Below are 18547 nucleotides of genomic sequence, written 5' to 3'. Positions count from 1 at the left end.
CTAAGCCATTTTATTTCTTTTTAGCAGAATGGAGTACAATGAGTGTATGGAAATAGGAACCTAGGTTTTCTATAGCAAGCTAGGCGAAACCCCGGTTGGAATTGTGATGCCCAAGTACTAGAATGACTCCACCAAAAACCTCTGCGCTAACCCAATAAATCACTGTCATTGTTGTAGTAGGTGAACTGAGATTTTGGCCCTTCAATTTACTCCAAAAACTTTGCAAAATTAAATGTAGTCTCTCCACACCAACTCCAACAAAACCAAGAAATATCTCACAGACCGAAGTGGTTGAAATGGTCCCTGGATAAACTGCGCCCTCCAAAAAAATTTGTTGTTGGCTACTGAATGGATTTAGGAATTCTGCCCTCAAAAGTGCTTAGAAAATTTTGTAGAATTAATCCTAACCTCCTCTCACCAAACCCACGAAAACCCAAAAAGGGTTTGGGCTAAGTCCACCGACCCGCGGTGGCCCCAAACAAGTGTGAATTACCCAATTTCGCCAAAAAACACCCCACAGAATGGAACTGTTGTAGGATGCCCAAAATATGACACTGAAAGCCTCCCAAAGTCCTACAAACATCCCCTCCAAAAAACGATTGACTTCTCCAACCCAAATTTCCTCGAAAAGAAGCCACCTCCTGCTCCTGCACATACTTGAGCCAGTGATCTTTGCGCACTATCAAAATGAGGGAAATTCGTCCCAAATTCTGACCTCACTCGTTGCCCTGCAAAATGCTCCAAATCTTTGACCTTAACTATGAAGAATGTCTCAGCGAAATCCTGGGGTCTCCAACCAACTGCAATTGCTCCAAATGATGTGCCACGTACTCCTTCCTTGCCCGGAAAATGCGCATAGATGGGAAAATTCCTGCAATGAAGCTCAAGGAGAGCCCTGAATTGGAACCCCAAATTACCTCACTAGGGAGACACTCGAAGTTCTCTGAAATGAGGGTGGAATTTTGCTTGGAATTCCTGGTGCTAATCATCGCTTTTCTTATCAAAGCTAATCCTTCAAAGACCATTTAGAAACCAAGTTTCCACAAGAATTTTGAGGTCTATGAATCTCCTTTGCAAGTCATACCTTCAAATCGTAGCCCCTAAAACCCTCCTAGCCCTTCCCAGAGAGCCTATCACCTTGCTTCCCAAGCAAGCAAGCCACATATTTGAGCCTCTCATGTGAATAGGCTTTCGGGATCACCTTTCGTCATATCATTGATGTATTCATTATACTGATCCTTATTATATCGGGTCTCCTCCCATCAGTGAAAGCTAGTAAAGCGCAAGGAGCCTTAGCTGAGGTCACAGTGGGCTATCGCTCCATTGTTGCCCCTTGACCTAGTAGTTGCTCTATAGGATCCCCTCCTAGGACCCCTGCTAGTTTGAGCGGTAATAGTCCCACAACCTACTCTAATTCCACAAAGATCACATAGAGATCAATTCCCCACAAGGATTTGTGGGTCTAGGAGCCTTCTTGACAAGACATATTCCCAAGCCCTAGCCCTAGCCTCAAAGATCCTCTTAGCCCTTCCTAGAGAGCCTATCACCTTGCCTTCCAAGAAAGCAAGCTATCTAACCGAGCCTCTGTTGTGAATAGGCCTTGGGAATCACCCTTTATCCTTTTATTAACATATTCATTATTGCGATTCCACTTATATCGGGTCTCCTCCCATCAATGAAATTCCGTAAAGAGCAAGGAGCCTTAGTTCAGGTGACAGTGGGCTATCGCTCCATTGTTGCCCGTGACCTAGTAGTTGCTCTATAAGGATCCCCTCATAGAACCCCTGCTAGTTTGAGAGGTAACAATACCTATATCTATTCTTATCTATTCCATGAAAACACAATTACAACATGCTAAGAAGAAAAGGATTAGAATAATCAACTCATAAAAATTGTTTGCACTTTGCGAAATATAATTTTATTGAATGGTATGAATGATCTCACAATTTAACAACAACCTCTAATGGGAGGAGGATTTGGCCTTTATAATTTTACTTGTAATCGCTAGCATCCCTCTTTGCCAAAATAATGTTTGTTCACTTGTCATGCACAAGACTGAAGAATAATTCATTACATGAAAATAATTAATTAGCCAACAAAGAGGCTCAACTTGGCTTGGAGAAGCAACATTGAGGCATAGGATTCCCACATGTGGCTTGATTTGACCTTGACTGATTGGATGAGATGAATAGTAGCCCAATAACTAGCTTTGGAGCTCCAATAGCTAGTTTGACCCTTACTTTAACTCAAATTTGTGAGTTTGCATGTATGTTAATTAGTCCCATGAATTGGCTTCTAAGAAAATGCCTTGCAATATGAGCCTAGTGTTTTGCTTAAGGGAGATGGTCCACCTCTTGGGGATTCCAACGAGCTATCCCTTTCCCCATTTGGAGCTAGGGCATTACTTGTAGAACTTTTGTAAGTTGCACATGTGGGCTGGAAATTGCCATTTTTTGCTTGCATAAGTGTTGGAACTCCAATGTTTTGCTACTTTTGGGCTTCCGGGGTTGGAATACGTGGTAGGAGGCCTTATGCATGACATGTAATGTTGAGCATCTCGCATGCAACATAAATATACTTTGCAACCTTTTGCTCATGTATTACTATGCCCATTTTCCCCTTTACTTGCTGAATTTTGCTTGAAAAAACCTTCTTTTGCCAAAATTTCAATGTAGCATGTCAAGTAGGCATCATGCTAAACAAAATGAGCCGTTGTTTAATTTTGGACCCGCAAGACCTACACATCAAGATACATGCAATGCTCCATAAAAGATGGAATGCAGTGAATAGTGAGAGTAACATATGGAGAACTAAATTATATTGTGCCACAACCAAATGAAATGCATACAAACTCTATCACACATGATCATGTGGAAAAGACATAGTTGCACTCAAGGCATAGGCTGGACAAGCCCTACATAATGTGATCACCCCTACAAAACCAATGGATCCCATAAACCATGTCTCTAGTGTCTTAAGGCCTCCAATCATATGCAGCACTAAAAGACTTACGAGAGGGGACTAAAGGAAGTGGTCATGGTCGACCATCATAGGCCTAGGATACCATATACATAAGCATCACATGGCCTACAAGGCTTGGGTTTGCATCTGTCTAGTCTTAGAATGGGATTGTCATGGAAAAGACTAGGTTATCTCCCCAGGGGGTAACAAGTCCAATAGTAAAGGCCAGTCAATACACACTTAATTCGGAATGTGGCCGCATTTTCATTCCCTCTTATTTGTTGGCTGACCTTTAATAGGGAAAAGGATATCATGCATTCATCTTCCACCTCTACAATGCCACTCTAACAATATTCTCAGGCTCTACTTTACTCTCTAGACTTGAGATCCCTACTTTGAACCAATCAAACACACCTCCATTTCAGAAAGACACATATAATGAGCATTGCCACCTGTTGACCACTACGTGTCAACTTCCCATAGCAGTACACCCCCTTTTTTCGCAAAAGGGATAGCACTTGATTGACGTGTCCGTGCCATTCAACAATCATCGTCGACTTGATCAATTTATGTTGTAAACCCAGTCTGCATGTGTGAATTGTAAATAATCTTAGAAAAGTTGAGTCATGTATGTAAATTGCCTAGGTGGACCTAATTTTCTAGTGATAATCTATGTTCCGAAAGGTTTTTTGTCTCACCGATCCATGATCGACAGAGTTTTCCTTCAGCCTAACCCCAAAGCTGGAATGGATTTTGTCATTAGAATCTTAGGAAAATCCTAGTATGTTGATCTGCTAGATTATAGTTGTGTCGCAGAACTGGGTGGTTTATGAGGGTCTATGTCAAATGGGTTCTCCCCCTTGAGATGTAAAGTTGTAAAAGTCATGATGTAAAGTGTCTTGAGAGTTAGAAAATGTTTTAATCCCCCCATAAGTCCTAAGTCCTAGGTCCTAGGTGATTTTTCCAAAGGCTAAGTTCGAGGATCCATTTAAAAATAAATTAAAAAATTAAAAAATAATAATAATAATAACAAATAAAAATAATAAAATAAAGTAAAAACCTAAAAATAATAAAATAATAATAATTTTGAGTAAATAAATGCAGAATTTCAATTTTTTAATGCATTAAAAATTCGACAGATGAGATTAAGAGATATCTTGATCCTCATCGACGGTCGAGATCATTTTGACATGGATCACTCAAACTAGCTGTTGGGAATTTTTCCTTTAAATAGGGTGCTAGGGATCATTTGAGATCGGATTCGATCTGAGAGTCTGGTGCTAAAGAAAGCTCTCTTGTAGTCATTTTTTGTGCAATAAAGAAAGACTTTGGGGTTAAAAATCTTGCTGGTGTTACTCTTCTGGAAATGTTGTAAGATTGTTTTATTTTTTCTGCATAATTTTATTTTCAGCCATTGAGGATAGCTTAATGAAGATTGATCTAGGCACAGGTATCTTGTCTGGTCTTTAGGGTTTGAATGATGGTTTAGATTCTGAAATATAGTGGCAGGTATCTCCATTTGATCTGGGTTTCACTATTGTTTTCTCCCTCTATGCTAATGGTTGATTTTAAGTTGTGCAGGAAATCCTTTTTTTCAGATTACCGGGCGTTAGAGGAAGTTCTTGGCTGAACCAGCGAACTCCCAGATTGTGTTTTCTGAAAGAGGCCAGCCAGTTCTTGATCTCGGGCTTATCATTTGAAATTTTTTATGAATGCATGTAGGGTTTTTTGAAGTGTCTCATGTCAAAATTAAATTCTGATAATACTACTGTGATTATTGACAAATCTGGCTACTAAAGAGCCTTAGATCTATAAATATTGTAAATTGTTTAGCTGGTTTTAGGGTTTTTAGTTTATTTTTGGCACATTTTACTTCTGGGCTTTTTTTTTGTTTTTTTACAGGTTGCAGGTTTTATTTTTTGAAAAAATATTTTAGGGTTTCATCACAAAATCTGAAGCAGCTTGCAGCCCGTGGCTTTCACACAAGTGTTGTACGCCATCCTCAGCTCCATCGTGGCTCCATCCTTGCTCCTCAACGCTACCATTCATTTGCTGCTGCCCACGTTTCATTGTTTCCACATTAAAATCTACAATCACCGCAGCACTCGATTTTCCTCCTTCAAGCAAGCTCCATTCCCTTCACGCAGCTGCCGTCCAACTCTCATGCAAACCTGCACACCTGCAACAACAAAGAACAAATTAAAAAAAAAATCGATTTTGAGCCATCTCTCTCAAGCAGCCAGTGTCCAACGTTGCCCAGCCACCTGCGTGCAGCGTATCTCCCCCACGCTTAAACCTCCTATCCTCGCTGCGTCTACCATCGAGCTGCCATCTCTGCCTACGTGCTGCTATCCCTTCCGCATCTTCACCTTGCTTTCTTCTGCGTATTCCTGCCATCGAAAATCATCTAGGCGTGCGGGTTTGAAGATCAATGTATCATTTTTTTTGGGAAAGATCTTTCAGGTTCTGCGCAGTTTATTTCTCTACGTCTTTTTTTTCCTGCGAGGTCAAATCCTTTGTAGGCGTCGTCCTGCAGAGACAAATGCATGTTTCGACTTTCATAAGCGTAGGCAGAAAATTCGATTTTTGGGTTTTGAAATGGCATAAAGTTTAACGTAGGTAGCATTTAGGGTTTTAGTTTTAATTTTTAGTTTCATTTAAAATTTTTTTTATTTTGAAAAATTAAAAAAAATATGTATGCTTTGTATAGTTTAGTTTTAGATTAAAATCGTAAATTTCTTTTTTAGCTTTTAAATTTATTTTAGTTCATTTCTGCATAGTTTTGTTTTTTTATTAGAGTCGTAAAAAAAAAAATAGTTTTGTTTTATTTAAAAAAACATAAAAATTAAAAAAAAATAAAAAAAATCAATTTCATAAATTAAATTAGATTTTGATTTTAGTTTAGATTTTGTATAGTCTTTAGGTTATTTTAAATTTAGATTTAAGTTTAGTTTAGGATTTTAGAATTGAATGGTTAGTTTTAGAATTTAGTTTTATTTTTATTTTTAAATCTTGAATCTTTATAAAAAATATAAAAATCATTTTTTTGTTTTAAACTAGATTTTATTTGGATGGTAAGGTTTGTTCCATTTTTAAATAAAAATTTTAAAATCATAAAAATAAAAATAAAAATTCATAAAAAGATAAAAAAAGTTCCTTTTTATTTTAGTTTAGATTAGATTTTAATAATTTCAAGTTTTGTTTTAGTTTTAGTTTAGATTTAATTTTAAGTTTTGTTTAAAAATTAAAAAAATAAAAATATATAAATAAATAATAAAATAATAAAAATAAAAATGTTTCTTTTAATTTAGTTTTATTTAGATTTTTGATTCAAAGTTTCATTTAGTCTTTAATTTTCTTTTATTTGAAAAAAAAAAATATATATATATATATATATTTTAAAAAAAAATTCCCAGTTTGAGTCTTGGCTCAGGAATTTCTTAGGTTTCATCTTTTCTGCTGAGGCTAAAATGTTGATGTGGGAATTAATGTTTAAATGTTCATATGAAGATTAACTACATGAATGTGATCTCTGGTTAGCTTTTTATGTGGTTGAAGCACTTTATCTTTCGAAATTTTAATTGCTGGAGTATCATTAAGTCATTAAGCATTTATTGATTATCTCGCATGTGGTTAAAGTTAATCTCTGTTGTTTGATGGTAAAACGATTGTTAATGAGTTCATATCTTTGCAGCATTTAATAAATAATCGTTTAATCATTTATTTTATAAGGCACTGGTCTATTAACTCAATAATATCAATTAAGTGCTTGTTCCTCCTCGTGTCTCCCAGCCCAACTGGTCCCCAGTTGGTCATCCATTATCCCATAGGGTCTACCCCCCTTAGCCGCAGGAGACAGGCTTAAACGGAGAGATCGGGGATCAGGGTGACAGCCCCCGGTCTGAGCGTTGTCGTGACAATCTGTGCGACAACACCACCAATAAGCAAAAAGAAACATATGATGAGTATTGTTGTTAATAAGCAGACAACCTAAGGCATTGACGAGTTACAACAATTGGATCAATGAAATTATTGCCAAAATTTGTAAATAGATAGAAATCCAAATGCTAGTCAAGCCCGAAAGGCAACTGCCAACTTTCAAGTCCACTGAAATATTGAGATTGACAGGATGACTGATTTCCTAACAATTTTTGGAAAAAACATCTTATCTTATATCACTGCTATAATGTCCCTTCCTAAATTATTTTGGAACAGGATTAATTTCTACATTTTGGGGCCGATTTTGGAGGTGATGGGGCCCATTTGATTTTATTAGGAGGCTAGACTTAGTATAAGTTATTTCGAAGTGGTTAATTTGTACATGAGGGCCACCCACACTAGGAGAATACGCATTCCCTAGTTCGATTTGCATGGAGGGGAAATCAATGGTTAAGTGGGGGACCCACGATGGAGGAAAAATGGAGGGAAAAGTGTTCCACGAAATCTATATTAGGAAGGCAACTCTCCTCATTTCAGCGTCTTATCTTTTAACATATTGAACTCAACCTTAGTTGCTCGAGCTGCTTAACCGGGTTACTGTGTTGTTTAGCACACGAGTGTCTCCGAGAGGAGATCTCAACCTTTGCTTCGGTGGACTTCGAGTGCCACCCTAGGAAGGAAATTCGTACTACCTTGGAGGAGAGCCGGTGGAGTTTCACAATCATATCATTCAGCGTTTGTCTCAGCCACTGCATGTTTCTAGAGGATGCAGAAGGGGAACATGCAAGTGTTGCTTATGGGTTCATCCAGGCAGCGACTACCGAGGGAGTTTGGGCATTGAAGCTACAGTGGAGGATCAACCTTCCGGGAGAGTTTTGGAGCAGGGGGTTGTTTCATTGGAGCAATTCGATTTACAGTCACCTGGGTCTGCATAGAGAGCCATCATTGGACTCACGTGGGAGTCGGAGGAAGGAATTGTAGAGTTGGAGCTGGCCGGGAGAAGTAGGAGATCACTTGGAGGGCCATTTGAGGAGGATTGTTGGAGTTGGGAGAGCATAGATTGATAAGATCAGTCACAGCAGCAGAATTCGAAATTGGGGGAGGGTCAAGCTATGAAGAGTCAATTTTTGAAGGTTGGAACCAAGGGAAACTCTTTTTGGGTTTTTCTAGGTTTTGGGCAAGGATCACACTCCTAATTTTATGGAATTTTCTGGGTAGATCTATGGGGTCAAATAGGGGTACCAACTCAACCAGCAACTAGAGGAGCTAAGGGGAATTTGGGGCAAAATTTCAAGGTCAACATTTGGCCAATTCCTTCGTGGGTTATTCTGGGTATTTGGTGGAGAGGTCGGGGTTAATTTTCCATAATTTTCTGAGCACGGGAAGTGGTGTTTCTAGAATCCAACCATTCGAAGTCAGCAAAAAGGGCAGTTTTATAAGCAGCGTAGTGCAAATTGGTGCAGCAGTTGAGGCAGCCATCGATTCAGCCATTTCTCACCTGGGTTTGGTCATGTTTGTCCATTGAGACAAGCCCAGGTGCACCACTCTATTATCTATTGTATTTTTCCCTCAAAGAAGTAATAAAATGGCTCAACAGTTCATTATTTCCAGCATTTCCATGGGTGCTTAATATATATTTCGTTTTTATATTTGCTGAACAGATTGTATGCTTAATATCACTTGTATTCCTACTTAGAAACATTACAACTGCACAGCTGGTTACATTACCGTATACACCATACCATACAAATCATTTGATCTCCCTATTTTGTGTGTTATGACCTCCCAGTCAAGTCATCACTGATACAATTTGCAGTGATACATTGGCACCTAGTGACACAATCATCATCACATCCAGACTCATCGACAAACCTACCCCCTCCTAATGCATGGAAAAAGACTAGGATGAATAGCAGGGAGGAAATTTCCAATAGCATTGAGGAAAGAAATAAGCAATATTTTGAAAAATGAGTGATGCAGTTGAAGCAAAGTAACCATCAAAGATGCCATGGCCACCACAATGATAAATGAGAATTGCTCTGTTCCACTCCATGCCTTACAAAAATTTGACAAATGTGAATTCCGGAAACGTCACTACATCTTATGAAGCATACCACGATTGCACCCAATTACAACCATAATATCTTCCACAGAAAGTATCATAGATCCCATCCCTGGCTATACTAGTGTGATCTATCTTCTGATCACTGATTAGTCATGAAGCTATTGTTTCAAAACATTAAATTTTATAGGTCTTAGTAAATGATTGATATGATTTTAAAATATGAACAGGTCAGTACAGCAATTCACAGGAAAGATGGAATGATTGGTTATTGCAAAAGCACTTTTTACAGAGATAAGCATGCGGATTAAAATGTTATATTAACAAACTTGAGTTTCATATCTAACTATACCTGAGCACGCCACTTCCTAGTGGTTATGTGTAAAGCTGTATTCCCCTTGTTGTCCTGCAAATTAATAACAGAAGGATTGGTTCTTAGTAATTCTTCAACCACGTCAACACTCTTTCCCTTGACAGCCATATGTAGTGCAGTCTGTCCTTTGTTATCTTTCCTAGCAGCGATCTCTGGATCACTACCCAGGAGCACTTTAACGACATCCAGATGTCCAAGCCTAGCAGCAGAATGCAAGGCAGTCTTGCCATTGCTTCTTGCAATTTTGATCAACCTTTTATCAACCTCAAGAAGTACTTTGACAACATCCAGATGACCTTGAATAGCTGCTGAATAGAGTGGAGTTGAATTGGACAAATCGTTTGTTGTACTAAGAGTAGGGAAGAAACGCAAGAGTTCCAATACAATATCTGCAGAGAGGCAACTTGTAAATAATCACGTAAGAAATCTAATATCTTACTCTCTTAAACTGTCAACTTTCAAACCATTCAGAACAGAAATGAATTCTAAGATAAGAATTGCATTAATAAAAATTATTAAACGCTAAAGTCTTGAGCTTTTGAAAAAGACAGCAGAACAATCGCTTAGCTTAAGAACAGAGATGTTGGATCAGCATTGTCCTAGAACAAAGATCAAGAATGTTAAGCAGAGATCCATAGAAAATATTTATCCCCCCCTTAGCCTCTATTCATCTCACATTCTCGCTTCCAAATTCGCATTCTCAATTCCTAATTGTTTAAAAAAAAAAAAACCACTGAACTTGCAAATCTTTTTTGAGAGACAAAAATAGGTGCAATGAAAAAAAATCGTAGTTGTTTATGAATTGCTAAAACTCTGTCTCTGCTTAAAAACTCTTATACCTCTTTGATCATCCAGCATGAACAGATTTGACAGTAAAATAAGATTGATAGATTTGCAATGGATTCAGATAAAGCATAAAGTGATTGAGATAAGATCACTACTTCTTTACAGACCATTACTACTTTCCTGCTTAATCATCTCTGTGTAACTACCCCATTTGTAGAAGTCATACATTGAAAGAAGGAGATGCGGGAGCAATGGCCTCAAGCTATTACACAACTGTATACAACCTATTATAGGGTCACAGTGTTACAACATTCCTCTCTGATAGGAGTGCTAGGCTTTGTAACCATGATAATAAAGTATCTCTCCTTTTAATCTTCTCCCTCTCATGTTCATCTTGCAACACTAGGGACATGAATAGACCATTGGACCAGAAATTAAACAGTTCAGGTGAGGTCTTAAGTCTTTTGCAAACAAATCCTCCCCTGTTTTACTCACCCTCTTCCATTATGCCATGAAATGTTTAAAAGAGAAGTCGGTTTCTCAATCCAAACTGCATTGTGATAAAGTATTAAGCTTCTTCATGAGAGGCATCTAGATTCATCATGGAAGCTTACATCTTCTCGAGCTCAACTTCATCTATGTCTGACATCTTCAGAGCCCTTAAATGCTTAAGATTAAAAAGAATAAGGAAAAACTACACTATGTCAAGACAAACTATTAATGGCAAGAAGAGAAAAACTTCAGCTCCTTTACAAAAGAGTAGTCCAATTAGCTAGAAATTCTAGTGACAATCATACATAGTGCTACCCCTCAGTTTCACTTGAAAGTACCTCATTTTCTTTGCCAGATATGTTCCAGCATATGAGCAGATCTCGTGCCTATTTTAAGATGCTGTCAGAGCCCAAAGTTCCGTGATCAGTTGGGCCATCACAATTATTTGCTTTATGTATCATGATCACCCAAAATTATGACCATTGTATTTTATGTACTGTACTAGACCATGCTTAGTGATCTATGTAAGTGTTTTTCATCTACGTGGTTGCTCTAGACCCTTCATGGTTTGTAATGGCCATCCTCTTAGTTCGCATTTCAATATAATTCCTGACCTTATGGATCGTACATTTTGCACATATTTTGTCAAAGTTCCAAGGAAGAAGTTGTGCCAATTTTTTTTCAAAGATTAGGATCATCAGCCAGCATCTTTTTGAGTCATTATAAACCCATTCTGCAAATTTGTAAGTGTAAATGATACTAGTAAGACAATGTATTCATGTAACAAATTAGGTAAGCCTATTATTTTGGCAGCGAATTTCATTTTAGGAGGTTTTTCGTCTCAATGATTATCTGTGTTTCTAAACACGGATGATCGCCAGAGTTTTTCCCTTTCAGCCTCACCGCAAAGCTAGGGTGGAATTTATCATCAAAGTCTTAGGTAAGTCCTAGTATTCTAACTTCTAGTCGATTCTTTGGTAAAAGTGATTTGGGAATAATTTAAGCTAATTGGCTAAATTATTTTATTACAAGTGATTTGGTCTACTAGATCATATTGTGTCGCGGAATTGGGTAAGTTATTTGAGGGTCTATAATGAACAGGTATTCCCCCTTTGAGGGTTGAATTATTGTAAAATCTTATGTAAAAATATTTTAGTGCATGTTCCCTCATACTTAGACAACATAGTTAAAATATTTGAGAGTGGAAAAATAAATTATCCCCTCACGTGTCAATTAATTACTTTTTCTGGCAAAAATAAAATTAAATCCTAAGCCAGAAAATTAATTAATTAGAGTCAATTTAATTGCTAGAGAAATTAAATTCTCCAAGTGGAAAATTTCGTGGGTGTTAAAGAAATTAATTTTTAGAGGTCCCCACCAAAGGAATATTGGAAATTTCAAGAAAAATTGGACCCTTGAACCTTGGAGGTCAAATCAAAATCAATTTTATGAGAAAATTAGCTCAAAATAATTATTTCTGAGCTAATAAAAAATGGGTTTAATGAGAAATTCGAAAATTCCTCAATAATAATTATCTCAACAGCGGAGATTAAAAGATCATCAAAGACTTATAACGGTCGAGATTATTTTGACAAAGATCAAGCCAACTAGCCGTTATTTTCCACTTGGAGGATTTATCTATAAACTAGAAGTCATTTGTGTCTCAAGTTATCTGATGTTTGGCTAATGTAAACTTTGAAAAGCTGATGTAAAGCTACTATCCCACTGGGGACATTTTGAATAATCATAATAAAGACTTTGGGGTGCAGTTCATGGTGTCTCTGATCTACTGATTTGTGGTATGTGTTGGGTACGGACATTCCTATATTTTGTTTTATAATTTTTATTAGATCGTTATTTCATTGTAGGTGATAAGAACATTCTATTGGTAAGTTGCGGGCTTCTTTTAGGTGATCCAATTCACACTGTGTTCTAACGGTTTACTTTTTAAAAAATATATAGTGTTTGCAGGTTCCCCAGCCCTTGGGCTCCAAGTTCACAAACTATGGGCACAAGTTGACTATGTTTGAATCCTGAATATTTTTTATGGTTTTCTAATTTCGTAACGTTGTGGTTTGGCATTTATCTTTCGAAATACATCTAGCCATCGTCAAAATTTACAAAAAAAAAAATGTTTCTCTAAATTTCTATAAGCATTGTACACATGTATATTTTGTAAAACAGAATTTTGTAAATAATTTTATTTTCTAACCCTTGTTTGCACCTGGCGTTTTCGGATTTATTTTAAATTTTTGTATATATTGGGGTTTTGGGCTATTGTAAATTCATTTGCGCAAGTAAGATCAAAGGCAAATAGTTGGATTAGAGCTAGATCTAGACCCTTGAGAATAATATCTAGCCTCTAAAAATATTTTGCAGGGCCAACTACTTAAGAATTTGCAGGAAAATTGAAGATCTGAAGCAAATTGATTTTCTAGCGAGGGTTTTGAAATTTTTTAGAGCCATAAGGCCCAGCGTCAGCATCAACCCATTGAGGCTGAGGCCGTATGTCCCTCTTTTCAAACTCTTAGAGGCTGGCCATAAGCCCTTAAGGACCTCGACCTCCTCTTTAGCCCTAATCATTGGGCCTTTAAGCCATTTTTGGCCGGTCATAAGCATAGAGGGCTTCAGCGTCCCTCCTAGATCCTAGACGGCAGCACTAAGGGCTTCTTGTGGGCTTTTCTAGACTTATTTCCCTCTCGGCCTCCTCCGTCCAACCCTCTGATGCCTCCTTTAGACCTAGCGTCAACCCCTTTAGCCTTTTTCCCCAGTCACTAGGCCTTCTAGGCCTCCTTCACCCCAATGTTAGCCCTATTAGGCCTAGCGTTATCCTTTCTTGGCCCTAGATTGCCTCTCCTCCATCCGTGGTTGGTCTCTGAAATTTTTGGACTGAGTATTGGTGGGTTTTGCAAGAAGAAATTGGCTCAAGTTTGGTGTTTTTAGGTGTCAAGTTCATTGGAAAAATTTTGGCAACTTGGGCAAGCAATCTTCAAGGCCTTGGACCTAGGGTTTGATCTCTAAACCCTCCATTTTCCTAGTTGTTTGCTACGGCTCTCCAAATACATTCATAATAGTGATAAAATTCATGTTTAAGTGCCCTAAATATGACATCTAAGTGGCCTAAATGCATTAATAAATTCATGGTAAAATCTACTGGTCACTTGGCGAATTTTGAATTGTTTCTTGGGCATAGATCTAAGTAATTTCATGAGTGATATCTATGCATAAAATTCTGATCAGATCTGATATAATCTGAATAATACTTCTTAAGAGGGCTAAAAGCTCATAATTTCACATTGGCAAACTTGTTTTGGCATTTGGTAATTTTTGGGCACATTTTGGCACAAGTTATTGCACTAATAGCTCACTATTTGCATCAGTGTTGCAAGAACCATCCCCCCCTAAGGATCTGGAGGCTAAACCACGTCTCGTATGGATCCGCCACTGATCCTTCGGCAAAACTGCGGATCCGAAAATCAGATTTGCGGTTCCGCCTTTTTTTGGTGATTCCCAGCAAATTGGATCCGTGGGGGGCCGATCCGCAGATCTGGAAAGGATCGAGTGTAGAACTGTAAAGGTTCGGGCCTGTATCCACCGCGTATTGTGAGCGGATCTGAGAGAAGGTGGGTGGTTCACACAGTTCAGCGAACCTTTTTTAATTTTTTATTTTGGAAATTTCACACCGTTATGAGAGGAACAACACTTGTCCGATACTCCCAAGCTACCCCTTGATGCTCCATAGATGCTTTCTAGATGCTCCCTAATGGTAATGTTAAATTTTTAATGTAAAAGTGACATTCTCCTTTATCTTTCATTTCCATCCGTTTACTTAAATTTTTAATATTACCATGAAATGACTTGGGATGTTTGAGAGTGGTTCCAACCTCATCAGACTTCATATGGAGAAAATAGAATTTCATATCCCCTTCAAAATTCCGCAGACTTAACAGTTTTCAAGATCAATGGGATTGTGACATTTCATTTATATCATGTATGAGGGCATGTGATTGGCATTTAAGCAAGAGCACCAAGCCCAATATGTACCCCAGTGTTGGTGTTGTTGATTATTGAACTCCTTTGTCATGGCCTTAGCAATGAACTCCTTTGTCATGGCCTTAGCAATTATGTACCCTTCACTCAAGTCAAAATCATTGATCAGGCATGTTAAGCTTTCTCTACCATATTATAAGGCTTGGATTAAGCTGTTTGATCAAAATTAGACAATGTTGACTAATGTCCCTATAGAATTGAAGTAGAGGCAAAGGCTAGATAAGACAAGAAGAATCTAGATTCTAGATGGTTGATGCTGGAATAATTCATCATTGGTGTACAATGGATGCCATATCTATCTTGATTTATGTAAAAATATGCATATTTTCATGTCTTTTACAACTAATTTGGTATTTTGGATGTTTTAATATAAATGCAAAAAAATATAAAAAAAATTATATATATATATATATATATATATCTTGATTTATGTAAAAATATGCATGTTTTCATGTCTTCTACAACTAATTTGGTATTTTGGATGTTTTTTTTAATATAAATGCAAAAAAATATAAAAAAAAAAAAAATTTATATATATATATATATATATATATTAGATGCTTCCGAGACACTTCGCTTCCTAGATTTTTGGGAAATGACGCTTCCGCGTCCCCTCTTCGTCCTCGCTTTGTGCAACGTTGGTTTGCATACTTTTCTTATTATTGAAATAAGTGATTTCAGATGTGATACAGCACTGAATAATTCATCATAAGAAGGTTGGCTAACTTGTGTTTTCACTTGGCAAGTCATTTAGTGTCACATTGATCATCTTTGGTTCTTATATGCTTGTTATTTCTTGGATCTAGAATGATTTATTTATTGTTGTCCTAAAGGTTAATAAGTGCTCATCTCACTAGTGTTTCTAAGTGCTATTGTAAAGAGGCTTGTCTTAGCATTGGTTATTTGAAGGCTAACATTCATATGTTTGTTGTAAGCTCAACCATAAACTCTAAGAATCATTAATTTTGCACTCACACACCATAGCTCTAATCTTGTTGAATGGTTTATGTTACTTCGAGCATTGAAATCTCATTGGAGTAGCTATTTCTTTCTTAAATGTCTTGCAAATCTAGTTGGCATTATTGTGTTAAGCATCTAATTGAACATTGCTAAGGAATCATTGCATAATTGCTAAACACATTGTAATGTCTATATTAAGCATTGGCATCTTGACATATATTGATTCTGAGTGAACATCTCTTAATATTGGCATAATATCACCATTGGCATTTACTTTGTTTGAACAAATTTTAATTATTGTAAGTAATTATCATCATTGGATAAGTGCTCTGTTAGTTTTTGTAGCATCATATGTGTTCTACCCACGAAATTTTGTAGAGAGGCTAGAATACATGAGACCTCCAAAACCCAAAAACCGTTTCTGGAAATTCCAACTAGAAATGACTTAATTAGATTATTAACCAGTTTTTAAATATTCCCTAAGTCTAAACTTAGGGAATATGGTTAATAAATACAATAGGGTTGAATTCATTTGGAGCATCATTGGATTGGATCATTTATCTCTATTTATCTTTTAGCCGAAGGCTCTGAGAGTTTTAACTTTTAAGACCCTTTTTTCGCATCAATTTCAATGGTGATTTGGTGAAAGATTCCACCTTAGTTGAAAATTTATTTTTTGTTATGTTTTTCTTCCTTTCTATTATGTTCTAGCACACGATTATCAAAAGATGTTCTAGTCTGAGGGAATCAAGTCATGCAGATTCTCTAAGGCAACTCTTGAAGCAAGGAAACTCGAATTCATCACAGAGGCCAAGTATGTCTGGTTTTGGGCAAGAATTCTGAAACAGACCTAATCCAAGGTCAGACAAATTACTCTGTGCCAACAGTGACATTTCTCCTTAGTAAATCCCCAGAAAAGGTCAATTCCAGTGAATATTTTGTGAGTTCTATGCCATTTTGTGACAAAGCATGAGTTTCTAAAGAAGATCTGTAACAAACCTAAGTTCCCACGGTGAGACCGGAGGAAGTTACGAGCAAGTTTAAATAGTGAGGTTTCTTCTAAGATAGCCCCGAAATTCTTGTAGCAAAACCACATCTCTCGAAGGGCATTTAATGTGTTTTGAGTTAAGTATGATAGGGATTTTCTGAGATCACAACTATTCCGACAAAATAAAGGTTCGTGAGTGTAATTTGGAACTCGAAAGGTTATCTAAGTCAGCACGAAGGATTAATCCAAGGGTTATGGATTGAGGCAATCTGACATTTTCCAAAGCCAAGCGGAAATCATCCAAACAAGCCAAGTCTCTCTTGAAGTTATTCGAGGAATAAAATTAAACTTTGTGGGATCTCCTGAAGCCACAGACAGATTGCAAAGGATCTCTGAGGTGATCAAACGATTAAACTCAAACAAGGATTCGACCTCTCTCCTACACAATGTGGTTACTGCCCTAGATAATTCAGTCATTGTGTAAAGCCTATACCCAGCACCTCACAGTTCGCTCTAAGATTATTTAGCCACCATGGCTCAGAATCCATGTGGGATTTGAAAACTCTTATATGTGTTTACAGTTTGGAAACTAGAGTGGAATAGTATAGTTCAGTTGGTAGGAGGCTAGGGTATAAGTATTCGTTGGTCAAACTTTATTGGGTTTGAACTTATACTGGAACTGCTGGTTGAATTATTGGAATGAATGCATTGCACATTTTGTGTGAATAATAGTTTACTAAATTGAAATCTGGCGCATTGCTATTGTGAAATTTTTGATATATGTACATTGTTGTTGTGTTATTTCCTTGAAATATTGGGACCCCAAGGTCAAAAATTGCCCTAGTACATTACAATGGTATTAGAACAAAAAATCCTATCGGCCTAAATTATGTTTAAAGATTGAACAATTGGAAGCAATTTTTGGCAAGGAGTCTGTAGAGCCTTGGAGGAAGCCAGAAGAGCAGGAAGCGGAAACTATAAAAAAAAATGCAATATTGGATCAAAGTGGCTCTTGTCATGTCCCTTCCCAAATACATTTGTAACAAGTTTATCTCTACGCAATTTCGCACATTTTTGCCAAGGAAAAGGACCCAGCAGTTTCGACATAGGGACATGATAAATTTTGGCCAAATTAGATTGCTAGTGGAAGGTGGGGGCCACCCACATCAGAATTCGAACTAGGCCATTCAAATGGCTTGGAGGGAATTTGAATAGTTGATTGGAAGGGCCCACATGAGGCAAAGGAAGGTCGACAAAGTCATAAGGAGAAGGAGGCTCTCACTTGGTCATTCATTCATCTTTGTGCATCGAATTTACTCGACTGTTTGCTCGACCTGCTTAGCTGAGTCAACTTCTTGTTCAGCCATGAATCTCTTAAGCAGAAGATTCAACCTTACCTTCGGGGGATTTCAAATGCCACCACCCTAGGAAGGCGATTCCACAACATTATCAAGAGTTCCGGGGAGTATCTCTAGCACAATCACTCAACTATCTTCAGGGAGTGCGTATTTCTGGGCCAGCAGTGAGAACACGCAGAGGGAGATAGAGCCATCTTGGGTCAGCCAATTGTTGAAGGAGTCAAGGAACCTAAAGGACATTATTGGGCCAGCATTCAAAGAGAGTTTTGAGGTCAGAGAAGCCAACAACCCAACAGTTCGAATTCCAGGCTTGGAGGACAGCGCGGAGGGCCAGTTTAGCAATTTCGTGGGTCTTGTGGGCAAGAGCTACAGCCCTGAAACTCATCCGGGAAGGAAGGAGATTTGTAGGAGGGATCATCTCAGAGTTTTGGGGCACTTTTTAGGAGGATTTACAGCCCCAATCCAGTAGGCCGAGTTTGGCAGTTGTAGCTAAGGTTGGGTTCCTTAGGGTTGAATTTCAAAAGTCTGAACCAGCTCAAACCCTTCCTGGGCTTTTTGCGGTTTAGGCCAACGACCAA

General features: G+C 37.7%; 1 protein-coding gene across 1 annotated transcript in view; it reads right to left on the bottom strand.

Annotated features, from left to right (window-relative positions):
- LOC149262903 (Ankyrin repeat family protein) overlaps nt 1–18547 on the bottom strand; it is a 381244-nt gene that overhangs the window by 212324 nt on the left and 150373 nt on the right. Inside the window, exon 3 of the mRNA XM_089425389.1 lies at nt 9315–9724. Within this exon, the coding sequence (XP_089281515.1) occupies nt 9315–9724 (410 nt within the window). The remainder of the gene's footprint in view (nt 1–9314; nt 9725–18547) is intronic.

This window comes from Pinus tabuliformis, chromosome 6, assembly GCF_031772625.1.
Source record: "Pinus tabuliformis cultivar Carrire ecotype Pingquan chromosome 6, CPIR1, whole genome shotgun sequence".
NCBI classification, from domain to species: domain Eukaryota; kingdom Viridiplantae; phylum Streptophyta; class Pinopsida; order Pinales; family Pinaceae; genus Pinus; species Pinus tabuliformis.
Note: the sequence above shows the minus strand (reverse complement) of the source record. Positions and strands in the feature narration are given on the sequence as shown.